This window comes from Hylobates moloch, unplaced genomic scaffold (assembly GCF_009828535.3).
Source record: "Hylobates moloch isolate HMO894 unplaced genomic scaffold, HMol_V3 SCAFFOLD_14, whole genome shotgun sequence".
NCBI lineage: Eukaryota > Metazoa > Chordata > Mammalia > Primates > Hylobatidae > Hylobates > Hylobates moloch.
The window spans coordinates 70,989,837-71,002,193 of record NW_026652289.1 but is presented as its reverse complement, the minus strand read 5'-3'; the positions used below and the strand labels follow the sequence as shown (position 1 = coordinate 71,002,193).

General features: G+C 49.2%; 1 protein-coding gene across 2 annotated transcripts in view; it reads right to left on the bottom strand.

Moving 5' to 3' along the window:
* Positions 1-4,161: 4,161 nt before the first annotated feature.
* TGM5 (transglutaminase 5) overlaps positions 4,162-12,357 on the bottom strand; it is a 34,801-nt gene continuing 26,605 nt past the window's right edge. For both annotated transcript variants that reach the window (XM_032174810.2, XM_032174811.2), the window contains 6 exons: positions 10,722-10,825; positions 10,376-10,615; positions 7,047-7,415; positions 6,350-6,510; positions 5,136-5,269; positions 4,162-4,920 (listed from right to left, as the gene is read on the bottom strand). In XM_032174810.2, the coding sequence (XP_032030701.1) occupies positions 4,767-4,920; positions 5,136-5,269; positions 6,350-6,510; positions 7,047-7,415; positions 10,376-10,615; positions 10,722-10,825 (1,162 nt within the window). In that variant the 3' untranslated portion in view covers positions 4,162-4,766. The remainder of the gene's footprint in view (positions 4,921-5,135; positions 5,270-6,349; positions 6,511-7,046; positions 7,416-10,375; positions 10,616-10,721; positions 10,826-12,357) is intronic.

The following is a 12,357-nucleotide window of genomic DNA, read 5'->3' as shown; positions in this document are numbered from 1 at the left end:
GCAGAAGAGCACATTAAAATGATGCAAATGATGAAAGAATAAAGATGGAGCCCAAACAGAGCCAAGGAGGAGGCTAAAAATGCATACTATAGCCTACCTATCCACATGCGTCCCACACACGAGAAACTTACCTCTAAGCTCCAGAAGGGAGGGTTTCCCAATATCTCACAGCTTATGGTAAAGCCTAGACTCAAACTAAGGTCTTCCAACTCATACCCCACACATTTGATTTCACATTAGCCTTAATCCAAGCCACTGCTGAGAAGGTCTCTCTATTCAACCTTCTTTAAATCTTTCAAGAATTTCTGTATCTAAATACAGCAGACTAGCTTGTTACCATCCTCTCTGTTGGGAACAATCAGAAAAGTTGAATGAAATATTTTAAATATCTCTTTGAAGGCATCAAGGCAGTGAGGACTTCAGGAATCAAGATCTTGGGGAGAAGAAGAGCAGAGAGGGAACTTGAAACTGGCTGCCACTCTTCCATCTGGGGCATTTGCCCATTCATAATTGGCAGATAAGAGCCTGAGAATCTGGCAGTCTAGCAGGGTTTGAGTTTGAGGGTCATTAAGGATGAGGGGCCCCAATAAACACTCCAGGCTTCCTGAAGGGCTATGCCCCGGGAGTTGAGGTAAGTAGGAAATAGACTAATCCTTATAAAAGGCTGAAGTTGGCTGGGCGAGGTGGCTCACACCTGTAATCCCAGTACTTTGGGAGGCTGAGGTGGGTAGATCACCTGAGGTTGGGAATTCGAGACCACCCTAACCAACATGGGGAAACCCTGTCTCTACTAAAAACAGCAACAACAGCAGCAAACAAAATTAGCCGGGCGTGGTGGCGAGCGCCTGTAATCCCAGCTACTTGGGAGGCTGAGGCAGGAGAATGGCTTGAACCCGGGAGGCAGAGGTTGCAGTGAGCTGGAGATCCTGCCATTGCACTCCAGCCTGGGCAGCAAGAGCGAAACTCTGCTAAAAAAAAAAAAAAACAAACAAACAAACAAAAAAAAAATGCTGAAGCCTGATTTTAAATAAATCTCCATTATGGCACTCTCCCACTATCCTAACTTCCTACCAGAAAGAACATTCTCTGGAGGATATTAGCATTATCCAGAGCCTGACATTATCTATGTTCACAGAGTTCTTTCTCACATTCCCAGAGATTCATTCAGCATCCCAGCTCAGACCTTCTGCTAACACTTGCTGTGCCAGGCACGTGGCCTGCCTCCCCTCAGGAAGCTCCGGGCTCGTGGAGTCTGAAGCCAAGCCCATCCTCTGGGGTTGGAGGAAAGCTGGGTATATCTGAGATCAGCACTCTGCAATCAAATTCTTTTTGTCTGTACTCCTGAAAAAGCAGCAGCCCCAAAACTGGCACCAAGTGGCTCCTGGATACTGGGAAGTCAGGTCTCAGGGACAAGTAGAGAGGTGGTACCAGCTGCACATTGGTTGGTTGGCTGCTGGTCAGTGGGCACGTGGTGAGGAAGAAAAACTGAACAGTGGGCCTTGGAGGGCCAGGGACTAAAGGAGGAGTGAGCTCTGGGAAACAGTGTAGCTCTTGTTGCTGCCTGCCCTTTCCACACAGCCAGCTCCCACCTCTCCAGTTATTCACCAGGTTGGGATGAATGAGAGCTTCTGACACTTCCTTGAACTTCAGGCTAACTTATGACAGTAACAAAGATGCCTTTAGGACCCAAGGGCAGACCAATGGGAGTACTGGGCAATGTGACATGGGGGGACTTTGGAATCAGACAGACTTTGCCGTGTGGTCTTAAACAAATTACCCAATTTCTCTGAACTAGATAAAGTCCTTTTATCTCATGATTGTCCTTTGAATGCAAGCAAAGCCAAAACTAGTGTTGGTCAACTTAAAAAAACAAGAGTATGAAGGAGCTCGTAGATTGACGGGGAAAAGGAGAGCCAGGACTAGGAGAAGGATGGACTCCAGGGCAGCTCGAGGGACTAGGCAGCAGGAACAGAGGCTCGTCTGTCTCTGGGTCTCTGCTGCCAAGATGGATGGACTCCAAGTTTCTCCCTTCTCTAACCCACTTCACTCTGCAGTCAAAGTGTCTGATTGTCCCAGGAGAAGTGTCTGATTGTCCCAGCGTAACTCACGTGCCCACCTCTTGGCCATGGGCGGGCAGGGCTTCTTCACTGGCAGCTCCACCAAGGCTACACACAATAAGGAAAAAGAAATTTCTTCAAAAACCCTTTTTGCCTGGAGCTGAGCTGAGCGTTGTCAGAAGAAAATTATACTGAGTTCCACTGGGGTTGGAGGATGAGGGGTTGTGAAGTTGTCCATTGGGAATGGGTTGGGGAGAACCTTATTTGCCCTGTTTACTGGTCTATTCCCTACACCTAGAACACTCAGCACATTAGGAACTAAAAAAATGTTAAATGAGTGGATGAAAGACAACCTTTGCATTTAAGGAAGGCCTTTGCGCTCAAAGAAGTGACTCTGATGGGAATTGCAAGCTCCTATGGCAGACAAGGGTGGAGAACTATTTGTCCTTTAAGTGCTTCTTAAATCACATGAAGTCTGCTCAGCTCTGCAAAGTGGAATCAGCTCTGAGCACTGACACTGCAGGAAGTGACTGTGATCCAAGAGTTAGAGGAGGCAGACACCTGAAGATGATTGTGACCCAAATTCCTTAGACTGCAGCCTGAAACTTCACCCCCTGGCTCTTGCGTCATTTCTTTCCTGCTTCTTGCTCCCTCCCACTCTGACCTCTGGCCATCTGAATGACTTGCAGTTCCTGGCTGCTTTATTCCACTTCCTCTCCTTCCAATTCCTAGTCTTTGACCAACCACTAGCTTTTAGGGCTCCACTTAAATACCAGTTCCTCCAGGAAGCCTTCCTTGAACCAATATCCCAAGGCTGGACTAGTTGGCCCTCCTTGTGCTCCCACAACACCCTGGGTTTACCCCAATGGTGGATCTCACCACTCTGTGTTATAACCTCCTGTTTATTTTTCATTCTCCTTATCCTTAGTCTTGAGCTCCTTGAGTGCTGGCCCTGGTCCTTCTTGTGTCCTCAGGGCCTATCTGGCTCAGAGCCTGGCCCCTAGTAGAAATTCAGTAAATTTTTGTTGAATGAAAGAATTAATGAATGTGGTGTTAAAATCAGGACTCATTAAAGAGTCCTAGGGCGCAGTTCCTGAAATCTTCCATGTGCTTCAGAGGTCATTGTATCTGTAAGATGTTTCTCTCTCTGGTGTTTTCCTTAAACTATTTCTCATGATTGTCAGGTAATAATTATAAGATGAAATAATTTTAAGTTACTTCGAGCTCCCTGCCAGTAGCTCGTAGTTCTCAGCCCGCTCTCTCACAGGACTATTCCCTACTTTCCCTAATTCTTACCACATGCCCTTCTATCCCTCTGATTAACCACACATGCCCTTTGGTTTATACATACTGGAAGTCTTCATCTTCTTTATTTACTGTGTGTGTATTTAATAGGACAGCTGTCTCAGTCATGTAGTCAGTACTGAGAGAGCAAGTGCATCATGCCTTTCTTTGTGCAGAACTTTGTGCAGTGCCACAAGAGGAGATAATGATCAGAATTGTTTTGTGTTCAGTAGGACCCAGAAAGGGTGGAGTTTGCATGACCATAAACACAGGCTGCAACTAATAGAAAACTTTGAGAGTATTCCATTCTCCACTCAAAGTCTACCTCATTGTGTTATTCAGCCAGCTTTATCTCCCCAGCCAACCCAAGGCCATCCAGGACCACAGTGCATCGGTGAGTTTTGAGTGAATAGGCTGGTACTGTTAGGACTGAGGGACCTTTTGGATGTGATATGGGAAAGGATTCAAAGGAAGGCCAAGGGTGAAAGGTCTCCCAAACTTTTTTTTCCCCCCCAAGACACAAAGATGGTAGGTAGTATGTAGAAACACCTGTGAGTTTTTGTTTTTTCTAGCTGGATCATGGCTGATACACCACCTGTGAGTATCTCACTTATTTGTTGACGTGTTCATTGTCTATCTCCCCTGCCTCCACTAGAAATGTAAGCTCCATAGGGCAGGGACTTTGCTTTGTTTACTTTGTACCCCTACACTCAGAACCACTTCTGGCATATGCTAGGCACTCAATAAATACTTTTTTGAATGAATGAATAGGAGACTGCAGCATCCAAGGAACAGATAGGAAAGTGATGACTATATGAGGCAAAGGAGAGCGAGGTCTGAAGTTTATTCATACTAGGGAATTAGCTTTTACAACAACAAAACAAGAGTGAGCTGTTCAGCCTGTCTTTTTCTTTCCTGGATATCTGGGGCTGGGGGCAGTTAAGTCATGGCCAAGTCCTGCCAGTATCCTCTGACCTCTGTGCCAAGTCACACTTCTGGATAGGAGACTGTGGAATCCTGGAATCTCTGGATGGGACACAGCGGAATCCCTGGGCTCTGAAAAGAGTCCAGGGGAGCTGTGCAAATGGTCCAGGGAAATATCCATCCATAGACATTTCCTACCTGTTCTCTGGATGCTGGAGTCTCCTCTTCATTCATTCAAAAAATATTTATTGAGTGCCTAGCATATGCCAGAAATGGTTCTGAGTATAGGGGTACAAAGTAAACAAAGCAGTCTTTGCTCTCATGGAGCTTACATTTCTAGTGGAGTCAGGGGAGACAGAAAATGAACATGTCTTCCCCTCTGTGGCTCTTGCTGGAGCCCTGTGAAGCCTCTGTTGTGGTGGGGAATGGCGCAGCTTGCATTTGAACTTGCTCCTTTTCCTGAAGCTTGAAATTCGCATGTCTGGCGCATTGTTCCAGAATTTATAATGCAAAGTCTACATAAACATTCCTGTAACCCTTAATGTCCTTAAACTTGTTGCTTCTCATATTAGCTTGGATCTGCCTTTGTCCACTCTTGAAGGGGACGGTCTCCAGAATGATGCTCGCTCGGTGTTGGGGTTTGAGGACTCCAAGGCTGCAACAGAGAATGGAGCATGTCAGAAAACCAAAAGCATGATAATGACCCCGGAGCCCTTTTCTACCCAGCTTCCTGAGTGGGAGGTAGTGCTTCCACTTTCCCTTCCCCGGTGTTGTGAAGTCTGGCTCAGGAACCCACGTCCAGGGAGAAGGATAGTGCTAATCTCAGGGGGGATAAAATAGAAGAGAAGGCTGAGCACTTGCAGCACTTACAAGACTTTCTGCTGTTTCTTGAAGAGGCCACTTCCTTCCACGGTCAGCACACAGTCCTCAACCTGCTCCGAGAGGGGGTTTGAAAATATCACCTGTATGGAGAGTGGCTGGTTCACAATGGCTGCTCCTAGAACCTAAACAGACCAGGAGGGGAAGGAGAGTTAGTTCTCATTCCCCAACTCACCAGATATTTACGAAGGGCACTGTTCTGTAAGGTGACAGGATATGCCACCCCCAAATATGCCACTTTGGCATAAGAATTCTTTGAGCCAAAGACAATTGAGAAGAAGCAGATATAAGAAAAGCTCTCTGGTTTCCCTTTATTTGCCTAAAAGCAGGATATAAATTTACAAAGGTGTCCCCCCTCCCCTCTCTACCAGGAAGGACAAAGGCTGATGACCAGAGATGACTTCAGACCTTTATGAGCCTGGAGAGGGCACCAGAGGAATCTACACAACAAACTTTCTAAGTTTTATCTACCATGAGTTTCCCATGTATTTGCCTTCCCAAAATTCGCCAGCCCTTGAGACTCAAGGTCCTTTCCCTTTCTCTTGTCACTTCTCTAAAAACATATTGCTTCTTTGCTAAGATGCCATAAAAGCCCAAGTTCTAGCCAAACCTTCATGTTTCCCCACTGGAGGGGGCTCCATGGGCTTACTTAACAGGGTCTAGGAGGCTAGTTGGCCTTGGGGAGACAGCACGGGAAGGAAGGGAGCCCTTGAAATCTTCCCACTTGGAAGACCACAGAATGACAGAGCAGGAGGGGTCCTCAGAGGCCATCTAGCCTAATCCCCTCTCTGACAGTTCAAGAAACAGAGGCCCAAGGCCTTGTCCGAGGATGCACAGCCAAAAAATGGCAAATCAAGTCTGAACTGACTTTCAGACAGGGTTCTCCCCCGACCACAGACCCTTCCATCTGCGCTCACTTTCCTTATGTTGACCCATGGGGAAGGCCAACAGCAGGAGTGGCACAAGAGGGGGTCTCTCCTGTTGTCCATGGCACCTGCTCAAGGACCTATCCATGGGGCCTCTAGTGAGTGGTGCAAGAGGATGAAGACCTCTTAGACAAACTTCTCCTTCCTGGAGCACCAGAAGAGGCAAAGGAAGGAGGGGATGCTCTCCTAAGTAGACCCAGGCTGCCTTCTCACAGGGCTTCACCCCCTCCCCGCCGGATCCAAGGGGCCCCACAAGCCATTTGCAGGACTCCTGCCTACATTAATCGTGATGCTCGGATAAGATAAGGTGATGATCTTGTTCACCAGGATTTTCTCGGGACTGCTTTTCTCTTCACCCAAGGCACTGATGCGGATCAGCTTGTCTGTTGACAGGTACTGGCTGTACTGGGAATAGGAGATTTTGCAGGGGTAGGTCTTTGCTAAGGAAAGAACACAATGATGGGGTGAGAGTAGCTGAGAAAATCAGCCAGACCTGGGTTGGACCTGGGGTCTGTCTTCCACAGAGAAGAGAAAGTCAACAAGTACCAAGTCCTGGGGAAGCAGGTGGCAGCTTTTCAGATGAGGAAATGAGCTGAAAAGAGCCAAAATGGCTGCCCAAGGCCATTCTGCTAGGAAATGCGAGAGCTGAGGCTCCAACCAAAGTCTCAGAGACTCTAAATCTCAGGTTTTTCCTGCGAAACCAGCTACTTTTGTTGTGGTAGGAAAGGAGGAAGAAGAGAAAGGAGGGAGAGAGGAGATACAAGGAAGGAAGGAAGGGAGGGAGGGAGGGAAGGAAGGAAGGGAAGGAGGGAGGGAGGGAGGGGGAAGGAGAAGAGGGAAGGAGGGGAATCATGCCAGATTGGATAGTAGGAATAACAGTGTCTCAGGGGTCTGCCCCCAGAACCCTGTTGGCTGGCTTGACCCCACTGACATTGCCAAAACCAACTCTGTGTACACAAACTGTGCACATGCGTACCTTCTTTAGGAGAGAGTGTGATGAACACTATGTCCTGCCAGAATGGGGACAGGGGGCTGCCATCGTGCAGCAGAGACTGGGCACTCAGGTTCACTTTGAGGTCCTTGAACTGGGAGGACATGTTGAGGGCCAGCAGGACAAAGCATATATCCTGGCCCATGTTGGGTGGGTTGAGCAGCTTGAATTTCAGGGAGACTTGCACCACATCACTGGGTCGAAGGGAAGGTGTGTGCAGGCTCCGAGGGCTGTCCCTGCTCAGTGGTGTGGGCCTGGAAGGTTGCAACTCTGCTCCTCTTTGGGAGCCATGGAATCTTCTAGCCTTCAGCTTCTGCAGAGCCTTCAGAAACACCTGCCTCTCCTGGAGGGATCCTGAAGTGGGGAAGAGCACAGCACCAGCTGTGAGCCAGGCTGACCGGGGTAGACCAAGGCTGAGTGCCATCCCCCACCCAATATCCACCAACAACTTCAGGCCTTCACTCCCAGTAACAAGCACTCCCTCCACTCCTCATGTGCTTTCCCAGGCAGGCTCTGCTGGCCACTTCACACCCTTCCTCCTGTATCAACCACAAGCAAGGTGTATTACCATTAGCATTCTTCTTATTCTTCCATACACAGATAAAGAAAAGGAGGCTAATGGAAGTCATGTCACCTGCCCAAGTCACACAACTAGTAAGGAGCAGATCCCAGGTGGGAAGCAAACCTGCCCAACTCTAAAACCTGTGTTTGTGACCGCTCAACTCTATCCTGATGTCCTCAAGGGAAAGACAAAGGCCCACAAATGCAGAGAAATAAACATCTTAAAGACAGCAGGGCATGGTGTGATGTTCTGTTCCAGAGCCAGATTATTGGTCAGGGATAGACTAATTCCTGGAAACTGAGGGAAAGGAGAAGCACGGTAAATAAGCAAACACAGATGAGAGGAGGTCTAGGCGCGCAGAGTTCCCAGAGTGGCCCCAGCTTCCCTGCTGTATCCTGGGGGTCCCTGTGGGCCGCATGTGCAGGAATACTTGCCCACGCCTCGTAATTCCAGAAGCTGCCTTTGTTGAGTACTTACTGTCCCCAGGGACCAGCTCTACCCCTTCAATGCATTTGCCACAACATCCTGAGGCAGAGGCCACTTTTATCCCCTTGCTCTGGGGTTCATTCTAAGGCCAGTTCCAGACAAAAGAGAATCTGGAGACATTTGCTTCAGTAAAAGCGGCCCACAGGCTGAGGGCAGTGGCTCACACCTGCAATCCTACCACTTTGGGAGGCCAAGGAGGGTGGATCACTTCAGGTCCGGAGTTCGAGACCAGCCTGACCAACATGGTGAAACCCTGTTTCTACTAAAAATACAAAAAATTTAGCCAGGCATAGTGGCAGGCACCTATAATCCCAGCTACTTGGGAGGCTGAGATGGGAGAATTGCTTGAACCCAGGAAGCAGAGGTTGCAGTGAGCCAAGGTCGCGCTGTTGCCCTCCAGCGTGGGTGACAGAGCAAGACTCTGTCTCAAAAAAAAAAAGAGTGGGCCCAGAAAGATGGGAATCTGATTTAGCACATCTGCGGTCTGTGCGACCCCAGACCCTGTCAGGCTGGGTGGGAGAAGACCGAATACTGCTGACCCGAGGAGCACCTAAGCAGGATGCTCAGGCCCACCGGGGTATGGCTCCAATCCCCTGAGTCCACAGGGGACCCCGTGGGCCTCTCTAGCAAATGCCGTCAAAGCCCCGCCCATATTCCCTTGGCACTTGCCATTTCAGTGTCCACAGGCCCTACTTTTCAAATTGCAGCCCCTGCAACTCTCTGAGATTTTCTCTGCTGCCAGAGCAGACTCAGCTCATGCATGGGGCGGGCCAGAAGTGCTAGAGAATTTACATCCCCCAGGAACAGCCCTCAATTCATGACCAACAGGAGTTGATGGATAAACACCCCAGCCCCTGTGCCTCTCTGGTGCGATAAATCTGCAGTGTTGTTCTACGCTTCACACCGAATCAGTGATAGGGTTGCCAGATTTAGCAAACAAAAATACAAGGCAATTTAATTTGAATTTCAAATAAACAACAAATAATTTGGGACATCCTTTTTTTTTTTTTTAGAAATGAGGTCTCACTCTATTGCCTAGGCTGGAGTGCAGTGTTGCCATCATAGCTCACTGCAGCCTCAAATTCTGAGGCTAAAGTGATCCTCCCATCTCAGCCTCCCAAAGTGTTGGGATTGCAGGTGTGAGCTTACAGCTCCTGGCCTGGGACAAATTTACCCTAAAGCATTACTTGTGCTTTATTTTCTCTGGCAACCCCACTTCCAGAGCTCCCGGCCAGCTGTCACTGTGCTAACAGGCTTGAAAATGTACTCTTACATCCACTTCCTTCCCTTCCCTGTCTCCCTCACTCTGCTCCAGGATTTCCAGGATAGCCTCAAAAATAAACCGCTTGTATTTGAATGCTTGCCTCAGGATCCATTTCTCAGGCAGCCCAGCCAAGATGAGGCCAGAGGCCCCAGGGAGTGGGTGGTGATGGCACTGCTGGGCTGTGTTCAACACTTGCCCCCTACTTCGAATCCCCTTCCCAGGTGGGGAATTCTGGAGCCTCCCTGCGCCTGTCCCCGAGGCCCACGTAGACGAACCACAGACACCCACCCACTCACCAGCACTCCCGGCAACTGCTCGGCCCTCCCCACCACCCTTCAGCCACCCTGCCTTGCGCCTGCTCAGATCCTTCCCAGCCAGATCCCGGCTCTGGCCCTCACCCTGCCTCTGGCCCTCATGGACTGGATATTTTTGCCTGGCTCCCTGGTAATTGAACCTAGTGGCTGGCGCTTCTCAGTGTCCAGGCATTCATCTATACCTGACTAACGCAGCCTCCCCTGTGGCCCTGCTGCCAGGCCTGTCACCTCAGAGTCAGCCTCTGGCCCTGCCGGTCCCACAGGGAGGAGGGGTGGGAGTGAACATCTGGGCTCACTTCAGCCTGTCCTCCAAAGACTCAATGACACACAGTGAATTAAATAATACCCTAAATAAAATAAATGAATGGCAGAGTGTTTACTAAATTCCCTGCCGTCTTCAGTGGGAGGCTGATTTTAGGGGGAAGCAGGGGTGAAGGATGCATATTCTGTTTGGGCTCCACGGTCCATGTCAGCACCTTGTGGTGGGAGCTCACTGGCCTGCAGGATGTGGGGTGGGAGTGTCATGAAGAAGTGAGGCCGTGAGGCCACCCCAAAGGGGGCCTCAAAACTGAACGGCTGAGGAGACAGTGGGGCTGGGTTCTGCCTCGCAGATGCTCTCTGGCTCCCTGGGGTAGGGGAAGGTTCCTGCAGGGCTGGGGCTCTGAGTAGGGCTGGCTTACTTACTTACCTTCTTCATACTTGTAGTTCTCTGTGATGTCATCCCGCTCGTCACTCTGGATGCTCTTTGTGCTGATAAAATTGCCAACAGAACTCGTGTCCTGGTGAAGTTTCTGCTCCTTCCCTCCCTGGACGAGCCAGGACATGCAGTCAGCATTCACCATCGAAAACACAAAGGGCGTGTCATAATTCAGGTCCACTTCTCCTTCTTTGATGGCTCTGACAGAGGCAGGGCCACAGCAGTAGACTCCTGAAGGAGAACAGGGGAGCCTCGGTGGGCTGTTTGTTGCAGGGCTGGGCAGGGGTGGGGTGCTTTCCATGGGAGCGGGGCCTGCCTTTCTTCTGGAGAGCCTCACCATTGCTCATCTCCTGAGGTGTGGCATCCAGCACCTGCCAGCCTCCATATCCAGGGGGCAGATCCTTCCGGGCCATCCAGCACTCATTCCAGACATGGAAGTTCCTGTGTCGAACAGAGCCAAGGGAGACGTTGTACTGCTTGGTCTTTCTAGAACAAGGCAAGGGAGGGATGAGCAAATGAACTGTTGGATAGAAAGACAGACTTAGCACACACAGGGCTTAAAACCTCTGTGGATAGCCAGGCACGATGGCTCATGCCAGTAATCTTAGTACTTTGGGAGTCTGAGGTGAGAGGATTGCTTGAGCTCAGGAGTTCAAGATTAACCTGGGCAAAAAAAGGAAGACCTTGTCTCAAAAAAAAAAAAAAAAAAAATTAACTAGGCATCATGGCGTATGCCTATAGTCCCACCTACTTGGGAGGCTGAGGTGGAGGATCACTTGAGCCTGGGAGATCAAGGCTTGACCTTGATCATACCACTGTGCTCCAGCCTGGTCAGCAAAGCCAGACCCTGTCTCAAAAAAATAATTAGTGACAAGTCTTCCTCTCGTGGACCTCTGTCTGCCTCCCAGAAAAGAGTTTCCCTCTGCGGACTCAGCTTGTGAACAGAAAGTGAAGGCTTCCGGAGTCCACTGAAGTTAAAAATCCTTCACTGTCTCATGAAACAGTCTTTGTGGCCCCTTTGTGTGTGTTGCTGACTCACAGAGGCACTCATGGTCTTTGTATTCGGAGGTAAGGCCGTCCTGTGGTCAGAACTGTTGGGACTCAGGAAACAATACTCCAAAATGAAGGTCTCAGAAGCAGAAGTGTTTTTTTGGACCTTTTCCTGTCTTCCTGTCTCTCAGTCTCATTTACCCCCATGGCTAGCCATAGAAATTAAAATCTCTCCTCCCCAAGGTAGGAAGGTCATGGAAACCAGAACCCCTTTTCCCCAAAGGCAGTCTTAAAACCTAAAAATATTATCCTAGCTTTCCTTCTGCCTTTTTGTATAAAAACTGGCCATAAAAAATTTATCTGACCTACCTTGTTTGACTGTAGGTCAAAAGACCCTCATTCTAGAGAGGGTTCTGCCCCATATTGGGAAGGAAGGAACTCATGCTCAGAGAGGCAAAGCAGAATGTAGACAGACAGGGCTGGGTTTCCCCACTCAGTCTATTAGCATTAGGTCATACCATTTGTCTAAGCATATTTCTATGTGGCTGTCCATACTCTGTTAGACTAAGCATAAAAATGGACAATTTCCCCTGTATCTTTGGGTCTTCATTCTGAAGGCTCCCGTGTATACGTTAATTAATGTGTATGCCTTTTCTCCTATTGATCTGATTTTGTGAGTTGATTTTTTTTTTTTTTTTTTTTTAACAAACCTTCAAAGGGCAGTGGGGAAATTTTCTCCAGGCCCCATAGAGCCCGGAGGTTCTGTGATGGAGGTGACAAAGATGAAAACCTCAACCCAGGGCAGAATGCTCTTATGATGTGAGACTTCTAAACCCCAAATGGGCTTTGTTCAGCTGTCTCCCAGCTGAAGATTGGCAAGAGGTGTGGGGGCAGCCTTGGCGGGGGGGGGGCAGGTGGGGGGCTGAGGGGGTGTGGAGGAGGCGAAGGGGAGGGAGCAGGCTCATGGACATCGTCCTGTCCTT